At 49.6% G+C, this 18,630-nt stretch overlaps 1 protein-coding gene across 3 annotated transcripts in view; it reads left to right on the top strand.

Annotated features, from left to right (window-relative positions):
* Positions 1-17,990, top strand: part of LOC121845493 (NIPA-like protein 2) — a 49,615-nt gene extending 31,625 nt beyond the window's left edge. For 2 of the 3 annotated variants that reach the window (XM_042316957.1, XM_042316959.1), the window contains exons 8-11: positions 2,603-2,691; positions 10,592-10,655; positions 15,123-15,220; positions 17,439-17,990. In XM_042316957.1, the coding sequence (XP_042172891.1) occupies positions 2,603-2,691; positions 10,592-10,655; positions 15,123-15,220; positions 17,439-17,545 (358 nt within the window). In that variant the 3' untranslated portion in view covers positions 17,546-17,990. Of the gene's footprint in view, positions 1-2,602; positions 2,692-10,591; positions 10,656-15,122; positions 15,221-16,799; positions 16,874-17,438 lie in introns of those variants that run through there. The other variant, XM_042316958.1, reaches the window with a different exon arrangement.
* Positions 17,991-18,630: the final 640 nt, after the last annotated feature.

Genomic DNA, 18,630 nt, shown 5'->3' with positions numbered 1-18,630 from the left:
TGATGGATGAATCCACCGTGTGATGGGATGATGCTCCGGTAGTATGATGGATGAATCCACCGTGTGATGGGATGAAGCTCCAGTGTTATGATGGATGAATCCACGGTATTATGATGGATGAATCCACTGTAGTATGATGGATGAATCCACTGTGTGATGGGATGATGCTCGGTAGTATGGTGGATGAATCCACGGTATTATGATGGATGAATCCACTGTGTGATGGGATGATGCTCCGGTAGTATGATGGATGAATCCACTGTGTGATGGGATGATGCTCGGTAGTATGATGGATGAATCCACTGTGTGATGGGATGATGCTCTGGTAGTATGATGGATGAATCCACGGTAATTATGATGGATGAACCCACTGTGTGATGGGATGAATCGCCTGTGTGATGGGATGATGCTCTGGTAGTATGATGGATGAATCCACGGTATTATGATGGATGAATCCACTGTAGTATGATGGATGAATCCACCGTGTGATGGGATGATGCTCCAGTGTTATGATGGATGAATCCACCGTGTGATGGATGATGCTCCGGTAGTATGATGGATGAATCCACCGTGTGATGGGATGATGCTCCGGTAGTATGATGGATGAATCCACTGTGTGATGGGATGATGCTCCGGTAGTATGGTGGATGAATCCACGGTAATTATGATGGATGAACCCACTGTGTGATGGGATGAATCGCCTGTGTGATGGGATGATGCTCTGGTAGTATGATGGATGAATCCACGGTATTATGATGGATGAATCCACTGTAGTATGATGGATGAATCCACTGTGTGATGGGATGATGCTCCAGTAGTATGGTGGATGAATCCACTGTGTGATGGGATGATGCTCGGTAGTATGATGGATGGATGAATCCACGGTATTATGATTGATGAATCCACTGTGTGATGGGATGAAGCTCCGGTAGTGTGATGGATGAATCCACTGTGTGATGGGATGATGCTCCGGTAGTATGATGGATGAATCGCCTGTGTGATGGGATGAATCCACTGTAGTATGATGGATGAATCCACTGTGTTATGGGATGATGCTCCGGTAGTATGATGGTGGGATCCACTGTGTGATGGGATGATGCTCCAGTATTATGATGGATGAATCCACTGTGTGATGGATGAATCCACTGTGTTATGGGATGATGCTCCGGTAGTATGATGGAGGGATCCACTGTGTGATGGGATGATGCTCCAGTATTATGATGGATGAATCCACCGTGTGATGGGATGATGCTCCAGTGTTATGATGGAATGATGCTCCAGTATTATGATGGATGAATCCACTGTGTTATGGGATGATGCTCCGGTATTATGATGGATGAATCCACCGTGTGATGGGATGATGCTCCGGTAGTATGATGGATGAATCCACCGTGTGATGGGATGAAGCTCCAGTGTTATGATGGATGAATCCACCGTGTGATGGGATGATGCTCCGGTAGTATGATGGATGAATCCACAGTGTGATGGGATGATGCTCCGGTAGTATGATGGATGAATCCACCGTGTGATGGGATGAAGCTCCAGTGTTATGATGGATGAATCCACCGTGTGATGGGATGATGCTCCGGTAGTATGATGGATGAATCGCCTGTGTGATGGGATGATGCTCCGGTAGTATGATGGATGAATCCATGGTATTACGATGGATGAATCCACTGTAGTATGATGGATGAATCCACTGTGTGATGGGATGATGCTCCGGTAGTATGGTGGATGAATCCACGGTATTATGATGGATGAATCCACTGTGTGATGGGATGATGCTCCGGTAGTATGATGGATGAATCCACCGTGTGATGGGATGAAGCTCCAGTGTTATGATGGATGAATCCACCGTGTGATGGGATGATGCTCCGGTAGTATGATGGATGAATCCACGGTATTATGATGGATGAACCCACTGTGTGATGGGATGAATCGCCTGTGTGATGGGATGATGCTCCGGTAGTATGATGGATGAATCCACGGTATTATGATGGATGAATCCACTGTAGTATGATGGATGAATCCACTGTGTGATGGGATGATGCTCCGGTAGTATGGTGGATGAATCCACGGTATTATGATGGATGAATCCACTGTGTGATGGGATGATGCTCCGGTAGTATGATGGATGAATCCACTGTGTGATGGGATGATGCTCTGGTAGTATGATGGATGAATCCACGGTATTATGATGGATGAACCCACTGTGTGATGGGATGAATCGCCTGTGTGATGGGATGATGCTCCGGTAGTATGATGGATGAATCCACGGTATTATGATGGATGAATCCACTGTAGTATGATGGATGAATCCACTGTGTGATGGGATGATGCTCCAGTAGTATGGTGGATGAATCCACTGTGTGATGGGATGATGCTCCGGTAGTATGGTGGATGAATCCACTGTGTGATGGGATGATGCTCCAGTAGTATGATGGATGAATCCACTGTGTGATGGATGAAGCTCCGGTGGTTTGATGGATGAGTCCACCGTGTGATGGATGAAGCTCCGGTGGTTTGATGGATGAGTCCACCGTGTGGGTCATATCATTCACATGGCCCTCAGAGGCCTCTCTTTAACCTTCGCTGTTCTCAGGTTCCTTAATCAAGCCATGAAGATGTTTGACGCCACGGAGGTCGTCCCCATCAACTTTGTGTTCTTCACTGCCAGTGCCATTACCGCAGGTACGTTGTTCAACCAGAACTCAGCTAATTGGCCAGTGCCATTACCGCAGGTACGTTGTTCAACCAGAACTCAGCTAATTGGCCAGTGCCATTCCCGCAGGTACGTTGTTCAACCAGAACTCAGCTAATTGGCCAGTGCCATTCCCGCAGGTACGTTGTTTAACCAGAACTCAGCTAATTGGCCAGTGCCATTACCGCAGGTACGTTGTTCAACCAGAACTCAGCTAATTGGCCAGTGCCATTACCGCAGGTACGTTGTTCAACCAGAACTCAGCTAATTGGCCAGTGCCATTCCCGCAGGTACGTTGTTCAACCAGAACTCAGCTAATTGGCCAGTGCCATTCCCGCAGGTACGTTGTTTAACCAGAACTCTGAGCAGCACTGTCACCGGGAGTTTAATATTCTATATAGATTATGTATCTCTTCATCATTTCATCGTCCATTTACAGCTAATTGGCCAGTGTTACCTAGTGTTAATCTGCCAGTGTTACCTAGTGTTAATCTGCCATTTACAGCTAATTGGCCAGTGTTACCTAGTGTTAATCTGCCAGTGTTACCTAGTGTTAATATGTCATTTACAGCTAATTGGCAAGTGTTACCTAGTGTTAATATGCCATTTACAGCTAATTGGCCAGTGTTACCTAGTGTTAATCTGCCAGTGTTACCTAGTGTTAATCTGCCAGTGTTACCTAGTGTTAATCTGCCAGTGTTACCTAGTGTTAATCTGCCAGTGTTACCTAGTGTTAATCTGCCAGTGTTACCTAGTGTTAATCTGCCAGTGTTACCTAGTGTTAATCTGCCATTTACAGCTAATTGGCCAGTGTTACCTAGCGTTAATCTGCCATTTACAGCTAATTGGCCAGTGTTACCTAGTGTTAATATGCCATTTACAGCTAATTGGCCAGTGTTACCTAGCGTTAATCTGCCATTTACAGCTAATTGGCCAGTGTTACCTAGCGTTAATCTGCCATTTACAGCTAATTGGCCAGTGTTACCTAGCGTTAATATGCCATTTACAGCTAATTGGCCAGTGTTACCTAGTGTTAATCTGCCATTTACAGCTAATTGGCCAGTGTTACCTAGTGTTAATATGCCATTTACTGCTAATTGGCCAGTGTTACCTAGTGTTAATCTGCCAGTGTTACCTAGTGTTAATCTGCCAGTGTTACCTAGTGTTAATCTGCCATTTACAGCTAATTGGCCAGTGTTAATCTGCCAGTGTTACCTAGTGTTAATCTGCCAGTGTTACCTAGTGTTAATCTGCCATTTACAGCTAATTGGCCAGTGTTAATCTGCCAGTGTTACCTAGTGTTAATCTGCCATTTACAGCTAATTGGCCAGTGTTAATCTGCCAGTGTTACCTAGTGTTAATCTGCCAGTGTTACCTAGTGTTAATCTGCCATTTACAGCTAATTGGCCAGTGTTACCTAGCGTCAATCTGCCATTTACAGCTAATTGGCCAGTGTTACCTAGCGTTAATCTGCCATTTACAGCTAATTGGCCAGTGTTACCTAGTGTTAATATGCCATTTACAGCTAATTGGCCAGTGTTACCTAGTGTTAATCTGCCATTTACAGCTAATTGGCCAGTGTTACCTAGTGTTAATATGCCATTTACTGCTAATTGGCCAGTGTTACCTAGTGTTAATCTGCCAGTGTTACCTAGTGTTAATCTGCCAGTGTTACCTAGTGTTAATCTGCCATTTACAGCTAATTGGCCAGTGTTAATCTGCCAGTGTTACCTAGTGTTAATCTGCCAGTGTTACCTAGTGTTAATCTGCCATTTACAGCTAATTGGCCAGTGTTAATCTGCCAGTGTTACCTAGTGTTAATCTGCCATTTACAGCTAATTGGCCAGTGTTAATCTGCCAGTGTTACCTAGTGTTAATCTGCCAGTGTTACCTAGTGTTAATCTGCCATTTACAGCTAATTGGCCAGTGTTAATCTGCCAGTGTTACCTAGTGTTAATCTGCCAGTGTTACCTAGTGTTAATCTGCCATTTACAGCTAATTGGCCAGTGTTAATCTGCCAGTGTTACCTATAGTGTTAATCTGCCAGTGTTACCTAGTGTTAATCTGCCAGTGTTACCTAGTGTTAATCTGCCAGTGTTACCTAGTGTTAATCTGCCAGTGTTACCTAGTGTTTCATTAACAACCTAACTCTGGCTGGATTCCAATAGGAATTACACGCCAGCATCATGTGACTTGTAAACCAGGAGTTTCCTAAGGCCTCATGATATATTTAATGTAGGAGTTGTGTTAGGATTAAACTAAGGCCTCATGATATATTTAATGTAGGAGTTGTGTTAGGATTAAACTAAGGCCTCATGATATATTTAATGTAGGTGTTCTGTTAGGATTAAACTAAGGCCTCATGATATATTTAATGTAGGAGTTGTGTTAGGATTAAACTAAGGCCTCATGATATATTTAATGTAGGTGTTCTGTTAGGATTAAACTAAGGCTTCATGATATATTTAATGTAGGTGTTCTGTTAGGATTAAACTAAGGCTTTATGATATATTTAATGTAGGAGTTGTGTTAGGATTAAACTAAGGCTTTATGATATATTTAATGTAATTGTCCCAAAGAGTTAATTTAATTCCAATTATATTCTACGCCGAGGAACTCACTTGACGTCCACAGGACTTAAAATGAACGAGTTCAACAACCAACTCTACAATTCACTCGAAAAGGAAATGATATTGGAGGTGTGGCTTAGTGGGGGCTTTCAATGGAAATGGCCAACTACTCCCGACCAGAGCCTTATGGGGCCCTTGTTAAAAGTAGTGTACTATATAGGGAATAGGGTGCCATTTGGGACACCCAAGGAGATCCCTGAGCTTGGCATTATTCCATTGTTCTCATCTATCAACAGACACCAGCATTGACTGTTGTCACCCATCCATCTCTCAGCAAGATGTATAATAATACCTATTAAAACAGGAGTCCTCAGATTTCCCTCTGTGACGATTCCAGCTCAGATTTCCCTCTGTGACGATTCCAGCTCAGATTTCCCTCTGTGACGATTCCAGCTCAGATTTCCCTCTGTGACGATTCCAGCTCAGATTTCCCTCTGTGACGATTCCAGCTCAGATTTCCCTCTGTGACGATTCCAGCTCAGATTTCCCTCTGTGACGATTCCAGCTCAGATTTCCCTCTGTGACGGTTCCAGCTCAGATTTCCCTCTGTGACGATTCCAGCTCAGATTTCCCTCTGTGACGATTCCAGCTCAGATTTCCCTCTGTGACGATTCCAGCTCAGATTTCCCTCTGTGACGATTCAGCTCAGATTTACCTCTGTGACGATTCTAGTTGAGATGAGCTCTGTTGGAAAAAATAAAATGCATGTTTTGTTCCCTATAGCTCTGCTGGGATAACATCAGAAGTCTATGGGTAACACCCTCAGTGTTGGTGGCTTACTGATCAACTAGGGAACCATTTCTTTGTCTGCTTTTTCCTTTCCCACTGTCTCTGCCCCTCTCCCCCCTCTCACTGTCTCTGCCCCTCTCACTGTCTCTGCCCCTCTCCTCCCTCTCACTGTCTCTGCCCCTCTCCCCATCCCTCTCTCCCCATCTCCCTCTCACTGTCTCTGCCCCTCTCCTCCCTCTCTCCCCATCTCCCTCTCACTGTCTCTGCCCCTCTCCATCCCTCTCTCCCCATCTCCCTCTCACTGTCTCTGCCCCTCTCCTCCTCTCTCCCCATCTCCCTCTCACTGTCTCTGCCCCTCTCCTCCCCCTCTCACTGTCTCTGCCCCTCTCACTGTCTCTGCCCCTCTCCATCCCTCTCTCCCCATCTCCCTCTCACTGTCTCTGCCCCTCTCCATCCCTCTCTCCCCATCTCCCTCTCACTGTCTCTGCCCCTCTCACTGTCTCTGCCCCTCTCCATCCCTCTCTCCCCATCTCCCTCTCACTGTCTCTGCCCCTCTCCATCCCTCTCTCCCCATCTCCCTCTCACTGTCTCTGCCCCTCTCACTGTCTCTGCCCCTCTCCATCCCTCTCTCCCCATCTCCCTCTCACTGTCTCTGCCCCTCTCACTGTCTCTGCCCCTCTCCATCCCTCTCTCCCCATCTCCCTCTCACTGTCTCTGCCCCTCTCACTGTCTCTGCCCCTCTCCATCCCTCTCTCCCCATCTCCCCATCTCACTGTCTCTGCCCCTCTCCATCCCTCTCTCCCCATCTCCCTCTCACTGTCTCTGCCCCTCTCCATCCCTCTCTCCCCATCTCCCTCTCACTGTCTCTGCCCCTCTCTCCCCATCTCCCTCTCACTGTCTCTGCCCCTCTCTCCCCCATCTCACTGTCTCTGCCCCTCTCTCCCCATCTCACTGTCTCTGCCCCTCTCTCCCCATCTCACTGTCTCTGCCCCTCTCTCCCCATCTCACTGTCTCTGCCCCTCTCTCCCCATCTCACTGTCTCTGCCCCTCTCTCCCCATCTCACTGTCTCTGCCCCTCTCTCCCCATCTCACTGTCTCTGCCCCTCTCTCCCCATCTCACTGTCTCTGCCCCTCTCTCCCCATCTCACTGTCTCTGCCCCTCTCTCCCCATCTCACTGTCTCTGCCCCTCTCTCCCCATCTCACTGTCTCTGCCCCTCTCTCCCCATCTCACCGTCTCTGCCCCTCTCTCCCCATCTCACCGTCTCTGCCCCTCTCTCCCCATCTCACCGTCTCTGCCCCTCTCTCCCCATCTCACCGTCTCTGCCCCTCTCTCCCCATCTCACCGTCTCTGCCCCTCTCTCCCCATCTCACTGTCTCTGCCCCTCTCTCCCCATCTCACTGTCTCTGCCCCTCTCTCCCCATCTCACTGTCTCTGCCCCTCTCTCCCCATCTCACTGTCTCTGCCCCTCTCTCCCCATCTCACTGTCTCTGCCCCTCTCTCCCCATCTCACTGTCTCTGCCCCTCTCTCCCCATCTCACTGTCTCTGCCCCCTCTCTCCCCATCTCACTGTCTCTGCCCCCTCTCTCCCCATCTCACTGTCTCTGCCCCTCTCTCTCCCCATCTCACTGTCTCTGCCCCTCTCTCCCCATCTCACTGTCTCTGTCTCTGCCCCTCTCTCTCCATCTCACTGTCTCTGTCTCTGCCCCTCTCTCTCCATCCCTCTTTCTCCCTGGGTTCTCTAGAATCACTGCCATCTCTTTTTAAAAGGTCCAACAGAGTCACTCAGTCTTGCAGCCTCCTGAGTGGCACAGCGTCACTACAGCCTGGGGTTCGATCCCAGGCTGTTTAACAACTGGCCGTGACCGGGAGTCCCATGGGGCGGCACACAATTGGCCCAGCGTCGTTAGGGGAGGGTTTGACCGGGAGGGGCTTTACTTGGCTCATGGCGCTCTAGCGACTCCTTGTGGCGGGCCGGGTGCCTGCAGGCTGACCTCAGTCGAACAGTGTTACCACCGACACAGCTGGTGCAGCTGGCTTCCGGGTTAAGCGGGCGGGTGTTGTGAAGTGTGGTTTGGCGGGTCATGTTTCAGAGGACACGTGACTCGACCTTCGCCTCACGAACCCGTTGGGGATGCAGCGATGAGACAAGAAATTGGAGGTAAAATAATCACTCGGCCTGGCTCGCATCTCCGGAGGACTTCTTTTGTTGTTCTGTGACTCTGCCAGGCTAACTCCGCGCAACTCCACTGAAAACCTAAAAGAGCCAAAGTGTGCATCCCAAATGGCACCCTATTCCCTAGATAGTACACTACTTTCTATGGGCCCTGGTCAAAAGTAGGGCACTAAATAAAGACACGGATGGCATTTGGGGACGCCAAATGTTTTCATGGTCTGGTGCTCCATACTAATTAGAGTTTATCCTCCAGATATGGACAGCTGTCTGCCTCTGCCTCCCTGTCTGCCTCTCCCTCTCTGCCTCTCTCCCTCTGCCTCTCTCCCTCTTCATCTCTCCCTCTCTCTCCCTCTGCCTCTCTCTCTGCCTCTCTCTCCCTCTGCCTCTCCCTCTCTCTGCCTCCCTCTGCCTCCCTGTCTGCCTCTCTGCCTCTCTCTCTCTGCCTCCCTGTCCCTCTGCCTCTCTCTCCCTCTGCCTCTCTGCCTCTCTCTCCCTCTGCCTCTCTGCCTCTCTCTCTCTCTGCCTCCCTCTGCCTCTCTGCCTCTCTCTCCCTCTGCCTCTCTGCCTCTCTCCCTCTGCCTCTCTGCCTCTCTCTCTGCAGCTCTCTCTCTGCCTCTCTGCCTCTCTCTCCCTCTGCCTCTCTCTCTACCTGCCTCCCTCTGCCTCTCTGCATCTCTCTCTCTGCCTCTCTCTCCCTCTGCCTCTCTGCCTCTCTCTCCCTCTGCCTCTCTGCCTCTCTCTCTGCAGCTCTCTCTCTGCCTCTCTCTCCCTCTGCCTCTCTGCCTCTCTCCCTCTGCCTCTCTCCCTCTGCCTCTCTCCCTCTGCCTCTCTCCCTCTGCCTCTCTCCCTCTGCCTCTCTCCCTCTGCCTCTCTCCCTCTGCCTCTCTGCATCTCTCTCTGCATCTCTCTCCCTCTGCATCTCTCTCTCCCTCTGCATCTCTCTCTGCCCCTCTCTCTCTCTCTCCCTCTCTCTCCCTCTGCCTCTCTCTCCCTCTGCCTCTCTCTCCCTCTGCATCTCTCTCTCTCTGCCCCTCTCTCTCTCCCTCTCTCTCCCTCTCTCTCCCTCTGCCTCTCTGCATCTCTCTCTCTGCATCTCTCCCTCTGCCTCTCTGCATCTCTGCCTCTGCATCTCTCTCCCTCTGCCTCTCTGCCTCTCTCTCTCTCTGCCTCCCTCTGCCTCTCTGCCTCTCTCTCTCTCTGCCTCCCTCTGCCTCTCTGCCTCTCTCTCTCTCTGCCTCCCTCTGCCTCTCTGCCTCTCTGCTCTCTCTCTCTGCCTCCCTCTGCCTCTCTGCCTCTCTCTCTCTCTGCCTCCCTCTGCCTCTCTGCCTCTCTCTCCCTCTGCCTCTCTGCCTCTCTCTCTCTCTGCCTCCCTCTGCCTCTCTGCCTCTCTCTCCCTCTGCCTCCCTCTGCCTCTCTGCCTCTCTCTCTCTCTGCCTCCCTCTGCCTCTCTGCCTCTCTCTCCCTCTGCCTCTCTGCCTCTCTGCCTCCCTCTGCCTCTCTGCCTCTCTCTCCCTCTGCCTCTCTGCCTCTCTCTCTCTCTGCCTCCCTCTGCCTCTCTCTCTCTCTGCCTCCCTCTGCCTCTCTGCCTCTCTCTCCCTCTGCCTCTCTGCCTCTCTGCCTCTCTCTCTCTCTGCCTCCCTCTGCCTCTCTGCCTCTCTCTCCCTCTGCCTCTCTGCCTCTCTCCCTCTGCCTCTCTGCCTCTCTCTCTGCAGCTCTCTCTGCCTCTCTGCCTCTCTCTCCCTCTGCCTCTCTCTCTACCTGCCTCCCTCTCTGCCTCTCTGCATCTCTCTCTCTGCCTCTCTCTCCCTCTGCCTCTCTGCCTCTCTCTCCCTCTGCCTCTCTGCCTCTCTCTCTGCAGCTCTCTCTCTGCCTCTCTCTCCCTCTGCCTCTCTCCCTCTGCCTCTCTCCCTCTGCCTCTCTCCCTCTGCCTCTCTCCCTCTGCCTCTCTCCCTCTGCCTCTCTCCCTCTGCCTCTCTCCCTCTGCCTCTCTCCCTCTCTGCATCTCTCTCTGCATCTCTCTCCCTCTGCATCTCTCTCTCCCTCTGCATCTCTCTCTGCCCCTCTCTCTCTCTCTCCCTCTCTCTCCCTCTGCCTCTCTCTCCCTCTGCATCTCTCTCTCTCTCTGCCCCTCTCTCTCTCTCTCTCCCTCTCTCTCTGCCTCTCTGCATCTCTCCCTCTCTCTCCCTCTGCCTCTCTCTCCCTCTGCATCTCTCTCTCTCTGCCCCTCTCTCTCTCCCTCTCTCTCCCTCTGCCTCTCTGCATCTCTCTCTCTGCATCTCTCCCTCTGCCTCTGCATCTCTCCCTCTGCCTCTCTGATGTTGTTTTGGTTTGGTGTTAAACTACTTTTCTTTTGCAGGAATAGTATTTTACCAGGAATTCCAGGGCTTGGCTTTGCTCAATATTTTAATGTTTCTCTTTGGGTAAGTAGTATGCAAAAAACCCCATGAGTACTGTCTTTTTAAGAATACGGGCCTTGACATTCCACCTGAATGCGGGCCTTGACATTCCACCTGAATGCGGGCCGTGACGTTCAGAGTAGGGGCCGTTGACGTTCACAGTAGGGGCTGTGGATACTCTTCAGTCCCTGTATCTGGTTACTCTTAGTGGAGTTTAGTACACCGTCCCAATGAACTCTTAGTGGAGTTTAGTACACAGTCCCAATGAACTCTTAGTGGAGTTTAGTACACCGTCCCAATGAACTCTTAGTGGAGTTTAGTACACAGTCCCAATGAACTCTTAGTGGAGTTTAGTACACCGTCCCAGTGGAGCTTAGTACACCGTCCCAGTGAACTCTTAGTGGAGTTTAGTACACCGTCCCAGTGAACTCTTAGTGGAGTTTAGTACACCGTCCCAGTGAACTCTTAGTGGAGTTTAGTACACCGTCCCAGTGAACTCTTAGTGGAGTTTAGTACACCGTCCCAGTGAACTCTTAGTGGTGTTTAGTACACCGTCCCATTGAACTCTTAGTGGTGTTTAGTACACCGTCCCAGTGAACTCTTAGTGGTGTTTAGTACACCGTCCCAGTGGTGTTTAGTACACCGTCCCAGTGAACTCTTAGTGGAGTTTAGTACACCGTCCCAGTGAACTCTTAGTGGTGTTTAGTACACCGTCCCATTGAACTCTTAGTGGTGTTTAGTACACCGTCCCAGTGAACTCTTAGTGGTGTTTAGTACACCGTCCCAGTGGTGTTTAGTACACCGTCCCAGTGAACTCTTAGTGGAGTTTAGTACACCGTCCCAGTGGAGTTTAGTACACCGTCCCAGTGGAGCTTAGTACACCGTCCCAGTGAACTCTTAGTGGAGTTTAGTACACCGTCCCAGTGAACTCTTAGTGGAGTTTAGTACACCGTCCCAGTGAACTCTTAGTGGAGTTTAGTACACCGTCCCAGTGAACTCTTAGTGGAGTTTAGTACACCGTCCCAGTGAACTCTTAGTGGAGTTTAGTACACCGTCCCAGTGAACTCTTAGTGGAGTTTAGTACACCGTCCCAGTGGAGTTTAGTACACCGTCCCAGTGGAGTTTAGTACACCGTCCCAGTGGAGTTTATTACACCGTCCCAGTGGAGTTTAGTACACCGTCCCAGTGGAGCTTAGTACACCGTCCCAGTGAACTCTTAGTGGAGTTTAGTACACCGTCCCAGTGAACTCTTAGTGGAGTTTAGTACACCGTCCCAGTGGAGTTTAGTACACCGTCCCAGTGAACTCTTACTGGAGTTTAGTACACCGTCCCAGTGAACTCTTAGTGGAGTTTAGTACACCGTCCCATTGAACTCTTAGTGGTGTTTAGTACACCGTCCCAGTGAACTCTTAGTGGTGTTTAGTACACCGTCCCAGTGGTGTTTAGTACACCGTCCCAGTGAACTCTTAGTGGAGTTTAGTACACCGTCCCAGTGGAGCTTAGTACACCGTCCCAGTGAACTCTTAGTGGAGTTTAGTACACCGTCCCAGTGAACTCTTAGTGGAGTTTAGTACACCGTCCCAGTGAACTCTTAGTGGAGTTTAGTACACCGTCCCAGTGAACTCTTAGTGGAGTTTAGTACACCGTCCCAGTGGAGTTTAGTACACCGTCCCAGTGAACTCTTAGTGGAGTTTAGTACACCGTCCCAGTGAACTCTTAGTGGAGTTTAGTACACCGTCCCAGTGGAGTTTAGTACACCGTCCCAGTGGAGTTTAGTACACCGTCCCAGTGAACTCTTAGTGGAGTTTAGTACACCGTCCCAGTGGAGTTTAGTACACCGTCCCAGTGAACTCTTAGTGGAGTTTAGTACACCGTCCCAGTGAACTCTTAGTGGAGTTTAGTACACCGTCCCAATGAACTCTTAGTGGAGTTTAGTACACCGTCCCAGTGAACTCTTAGTGGAGTTTAGTACACCGTCCCAGTGGAGTTTAGTACACCGTCCCAGTGAACTCTTAGGAGTTTAGTACACCGTCCCAATGAACTCTTACTGGAGTTTAGTACACCGTCCCAGTGGAGTTTAGTACACCGTCCCAGTGAACTCTTAGTGGAGTTTAGTACACCGTCCCAGTGGAGTTTAGTACACCGTCCCAGTGAACTCTTACTGGAGTTTAGTACACCGTCCCAGTGGAGTTTAGTACACCGTCCCAGTGGAGCTTAGTACACCGTCCCAGTGAACTCTTAGTGGAGTTTAGTACACCGTCCCAGTGAACTCTTAGTGGAGTTTAGTACACCGTCCCAGTGGAGTTTAGTACACCGTCCCAGTGGAGTTTAGTACACCGTCCCAGTGAACTCTTAGTGGAGTTTAGTACACCGTCCCAGTGAACTCTTAGTGGAGTTTAGTACACCGTCCCAGTGGAGTTTAGTACACCGTCCCAGTGGAGCTTAGTACACCATCCCAGTGAACTCTTAGTGGAGTTTAGTACACCGTCCCAGTGAACTCTTAGTGGAGTTTAGTACACCGTCCCAGTGGAGTTTAGTACACCGTCCCATTGAACTCTTAGTGGTGTTTAGTACACCGTCCCAGTGAACTCTTAGTGGTGTTTAGTACACCGTCCCAGTGGTGTTTAGTACACCGTCCCAGTGAACTCTTAGTGGAGTTTAGTACACCGTCCCAGTGGAGTTTAGTACACCGTCCCAGTGGAGCTTAGTACACCGTCCCAGTGAACTCTTAGTGGAGTTTAGTACACCGTCCCAGTGAACTCTTAGTGGAGTTTAGTACACCGTCCCAGTGAACTCTTAGTGGAGTTTAGTACACCGTCCCAATGAACTCTTAGTGGAGTTTAGTACACCGTCCCAGTGAACTCTTAGTGGAGTTTAGTACACCGTCCCAGTGAACTCTTAGTGGAGTTTAGTACACCGTCCCAGTGAACTCTTAGTGGAGCTTAGTACACCGTCCCAGTGGAGTTTAGTACACCGTCCCAGTGGAGTTTAGTACACCGTCCCAGTGGAGTTTATTACACCGTCCCAGTGGAGTTTAGTACACCGTCCCAGTGGAGCTTAGTACACCGTCCCAGTGAACTCTTAGTGGAGTTTAGTACACCGTCCCAGTGAACTCTTAGTGGAGTTTAGTACACCGTCCCAGTGGAGTTTAGTACACCGTCCCAGTGAACTCTTACTGGAGTTTAGTACACCGTCCCAGTGAACTCTTAGTGGAGTTTAGTACACCGTCCCATTGAACTCTTAGTGGTGTTTAGTACACCGTCCCAGTGAACTCTTAGTGGTGTTTAGTACACCGTCCCAGTGGTGTTTAGTACACCGTCCCAGTGAACTCTTAGTGGAGTTTAGTACACCGTCCCAGTGGAGCTTAGTACACCGTCCCAGTGAACTCTTAGTGGAGTTTAGTACACCGTCCCAGTGAACTCTTAGTGGAGTTTAGTACACCGTCCCAGTGAACTCTTAGTGGAGTTTAGTACACCGTCCCAGTGAACTCTTAGTGGAGTTTAGTACACCGTCCCAGTGGAGTTTAGTACACCGTCCCAGTGAACTCTTAGTGGAGTTTAGTACACCGTCCCAGTGAACTCTTAGTGGAGTTTAGTACACCGTCCCAGTGGAGTTTAGTACACCGTCCCAGTGGAGTTTAGTACACCGTCCCAGTGAACTCTTAGTGGAGTTTAGTACACCGTCCCAGTGGAGTTTAGTACACCGTCCCAGTGAACTCTTAGTGGAGTTTAGTACACCGTCCCAGTGAACTCTTAGTGGAGTTTAGTACACCGTCCCAATGAACTCTTAGTGGAGTTTAGTACACCGTCCCAGTGAACTCTTAGTGGAGTTTAGTACACCGTCCCAGTGGAGTTTAGTACACCGTCCCAGTGAACTCTTAGGAGTTTAGTACACCGTCCCAATGAACTCTTACTGGAGTTTAGTACACCGTCCCAGTGGAGTTTAGTACACCGTCCCAGTGAACTCTTAGTGGAGTTTAGTACACCGTCCCAGTGAACTCTTACTGGAGTTTAGTACACCGTCCCAGTGGAGTTTAGTACACCGTCCCAGTGGAGCTTAGTACACCGTCCCAGTGAACTCTTAGTGGAGTTTAGTACACCGTCCCAGTGAACTCTTAGTGGAGTTTAGTACACCGTCCCAGTGGAGTTTAGTACACCGTCCCAGTGGAGTTTAGTACACCGTCCCAGTGAACTCTTAGTGGAGCTTAGTACACCGTCCCAGTGGAGTTTAGTACACCGTCCCAATGAACTCGTAGTGGAGTTTAGTACACCGTCCCAATGAACTTGTAGTGGAGTTTAGTACACCGTCCCAATGAACTCGTAGTGGAGTTTAGTACACCGTCCCAGTGGAGTTTAGTACACCGTCCCAGTGAACTCCAGAGACCGTATCACTCTGAGGGTTCAGATGACTCCAAAATTGTAAACACTGTGATTTCAACTCCATGATTTTAGAGTGATATTTGAACATAACCTTCTCTCTGAACTCTTCCAGCTGCCTGCTCTCATTCATTGGAGTCTTCCTGATAGCCAGAGACAGACCCAAGATCAAGACTGAAAACATAACCTTCATAGCCATGGGGAAAATACCAGGTAACTATATACTTCTACAACAAATAGAAATGGATGGGAGCATTTGAAACATCTTGATTTAATATCCAAGACGAGATTTCTACAAGGAAACACAAATCAACCTTTTTTTGCCTAAACAAGTTGCATTTGAAGCAGGTAATTCTCTGTGATATTTTAACATGGTATTCCTGGTATGGCTCCAGCTAACCACACGTAGCAGGGGTACCAGAAACACCTGAAACTAAATCCCCCGGTCCAACAGTACCCATTTGTATTGTAACCCTGGACAAGCACACCTGATTCAACTTGTCCACTAATCATCAAGTCCTCAATTAGTTGAAGTGTTTGGCAAGGGTTACAACAAAACTGTTGGGGGTACTGGAGGACCGGAGTTGGGCTGTTGGGGGTACTGGAGGACCGGGGTTGGGGGTTCTGGAGGACCGGAGTTGGGCTGTTGGGGGTACTGGAGGACCGGAGTTGGGCTGTTGGGGGTACTGGAGGACCGGAGTTGGGCTGTTGGGGGTACTGGAGGACCGGAGTTGGGCTGTTGGGGGTACTGGAGGACCGGAGTTGGGCTGTTGGGGGGACTGGAGTTGGGCTGTTGGGGGTACTGGAGGACTGGAGTTGGGCTGTTGGGGGGGGTACTGGAGGACCGGAGTTGGGCTGTTGGGGGTACTGGAGGACCGGAGTTGGGCTGTTGGGGGTACTGGAGGACCGGGGTTGGGCTGTTGGGGGATACTGGAGGACCGGAGTTGGGCTGTTGGGGGTACTGGAGGACCGGAGTTGGGCTGTTGGGGGATACTGGAGGACCGGGGTTGGGGGTTCTGGAGGACCGGAGTTGGGCTGTTGGGGGATACTGGAGGACTAGGGTTGGGGGTACTGGAGGACTAGGGTTGGGGGTTCTGGAGGACCGGAGTTGGGCTGTTGGGGGATACTGGAGGACCGGAGTTGGGCTGTTGGGGGTACTGGAGGACTAGGGTTGGGGGTTCTGGAGGACCGGAGTTGGGCTGTTGGGGGTACTGGAGGACCGGAGTTGGGCTGTTGGGGGTACTGGAGGACCGGAGTTGGGCTGTTGGGGGTTCTGGAGGACCGGAGTTGGGCTGTTGGGGGGATACTGGAGGACCGGGGTTGGGGGTTCTGGAGGACCGGAGTTGGGCTGTTGGGGGATACTGGAGGACTAGGGTTGGGGGTACTGGAGGACCGGAGTTGGGCTGTTGGGGGTACTGGAGGACCGGAGTTGGGCTGTTGGGGGTACTGGAGGACTGGAGTTGGGCTGTTGGGGGTACTGGAGGACTGGAGTTGGGCTGTTGGGGGTACTGGAGGACTAGGGTTGGGCTGTTGGGGGTACTGGAGGACTAGGGTTGGGCTGTTGGGAGGTACTGGAGGACCCGGGTTGGACCGGGGTGCTTAGTGTCTTACCCTACAGTAAACCTGTTCAGACATCTCTCAATAGCCAGGAGGTGCTTAGTGTCTTACCCTACAGTAAACCTGTTCAGACATCTCTCAATAGCCAGAAGGTGCTTAGTGTCTTACCCTACAGTAAACCTGTTCAGACATCTCTCAATAGCCAGAAGGTGAGGTTAATGTGCATTATCCCCAGCAGCAGAACAACGTGGTGAATGTGCATTATCCCCAGCAACAGAATAACATGGTGAATGTGCATTATCCCCAGCAACAGAATAACGCGGTGAATGTGCATTATCCCCAGCAGCAGAATAACGCGGTGAATGTGCATTATCCCCAGCAGCAGAACAACATGGTGAATGTGCATTATCCCCAGCAGCAGAACAACGTGGTGAATGTGCATTATCCCCAGCAGCAGAACGTGGTGAATGTGCATTATCCCCAGCAGCAGAATAACATGGTGAATGTGCATTATCCCCAGCAGCAGAATAACATGGTGAATGTACATTATCCCCAGCAGCAGAATAACATGGTGAATGTGCATTATCCCCAGCAGCAGAATAACATGGTGAATGTGCATTATCCCCAGCAGCAGAACAACGTGGTGAATGTGCATTATCCCCAGCAGCAGAACAACGTGGTGAATGTGCATTATCCCCAGCAGCAGAACAACGTGGTGAATGTGCATTATCCCCAGCAGCAGAATAACGTGGTGAATGTGCATTATCCCCAGCAACAGAATAACATGGTGAATGTGCATTATCCCCAGCAGCAGAATAACATGGTGAATGTAGACCACCTCTCTAATGATCTATATGTCTTGTCTCTACTACAGGGAGAAAATGTAAAGACAAGGTCCAGCCGGAGGCTAAAAGCAACGCGTACGGATCTCTGGCAGCTAAACTCATGTGTAACAAACCTGGCCCACAGGACGACTCCTAATATCAGCCACACCTGTCTGTCTGTGTACAGAGACTACCTGTGTCAACACTACACATCTCTCTCCTGGGTTGCCAGACTGACTGACTACAGGGACAAAGTGAGAGCACGGTCTCCATTAGCAAAAAAATTCCCCAGATTTTCCAGAAATCCTAGTATCTTCTAACTCACTCCTGATTCCAGAAGCAGGATTTCTGGGAAAAACCTGGACATCTTTGGGAAAGTTACAATTGTCAGGGAATTGAACTCTGTTGCTACAGATACTGAGGAGAAGTCTCAGGATCGAACCCAAATGCACTACAGACACATAAAACGTCATTTAATTCTCAAGGTGGCTGTCTGGAGGAACCACCTGATATTCTGTTAATACGAAAGCAACTGTTGGATTGAGTTTCTGATGATGGTTTCAATCATTGATTTGTTAATAAACTGGAATGTGATATTTAAAGTGTTTCTCGAGCTCCCGGCTGGCAGAGGTGCACCAGCGCACTCTACTGGTCGTAACAAGAATTACTATTTAAATGTGAGCTTTTTTAAACGTCTGGTTAAGCTAATAAACATGGACCAGGCTTCGGGAAGGATGGCCTCAGGACTACAGACATTTTAATATGACAACTACAGCTTCACCCTTTTTCAAATCAAAACGTCATTTTCTGAATTGCATTGCAAAGAGCAGTGTAATAGTTTAACTGACAGGTATGGCTGAGCCAACGTCTTCAACTCACCTCAGGGAACCCTCACCTCCATTTTGAATCATCTTTAGTGACAATGGACTTAAGCAAAGGTATATCGGTAAGAAAAACACTCATTTTATTTTGACGACTTAAAAGTAAAAATGATCTGTCAATGTTAGACAATTTATCTTGGTAATAAAAAAATGAAAACATTTTAAACTCATTTTGAGAGTAGAAAGCCAGCTCAGTTTTATTAGTCGTATGTACGGGATATATCGTCCACAATGCTTACTGCAGGCTCCTACTTCACAACAACAATAGAGACAAATAGGAGCATGACGTAAATGTCTCGGTAGAATAGGAAACTTTCTAGAATCAGTAGAATACAGGAAGGCACAATATATATATAATAGT

This window comes from Oncorhynchus tshawytscha, unplaced genomic scaffold (genome assembly GCF_018296145.1).
Source record: "Oncorhynchus tshawytscha isolate Ot180627B unplaced genomic scaffold, Otsh_v2.0 Un_contig_2048_pilon_pilon, whole genome shotgun sequence".
Classification (NCBI taxonomy): domain Eukaryota; kingdom Metazoa; phylum Chordata; class Actinopteri; order Salmoniformes; family Salmonidae; genus Oncorhynchus; species Oncorhynchus tshawytscha.
The sequence above is the reverse complement of the archived record's forward strand: the minus strand, read 5'-3'. Positions and strand labels throughout refer to the sequence as shown.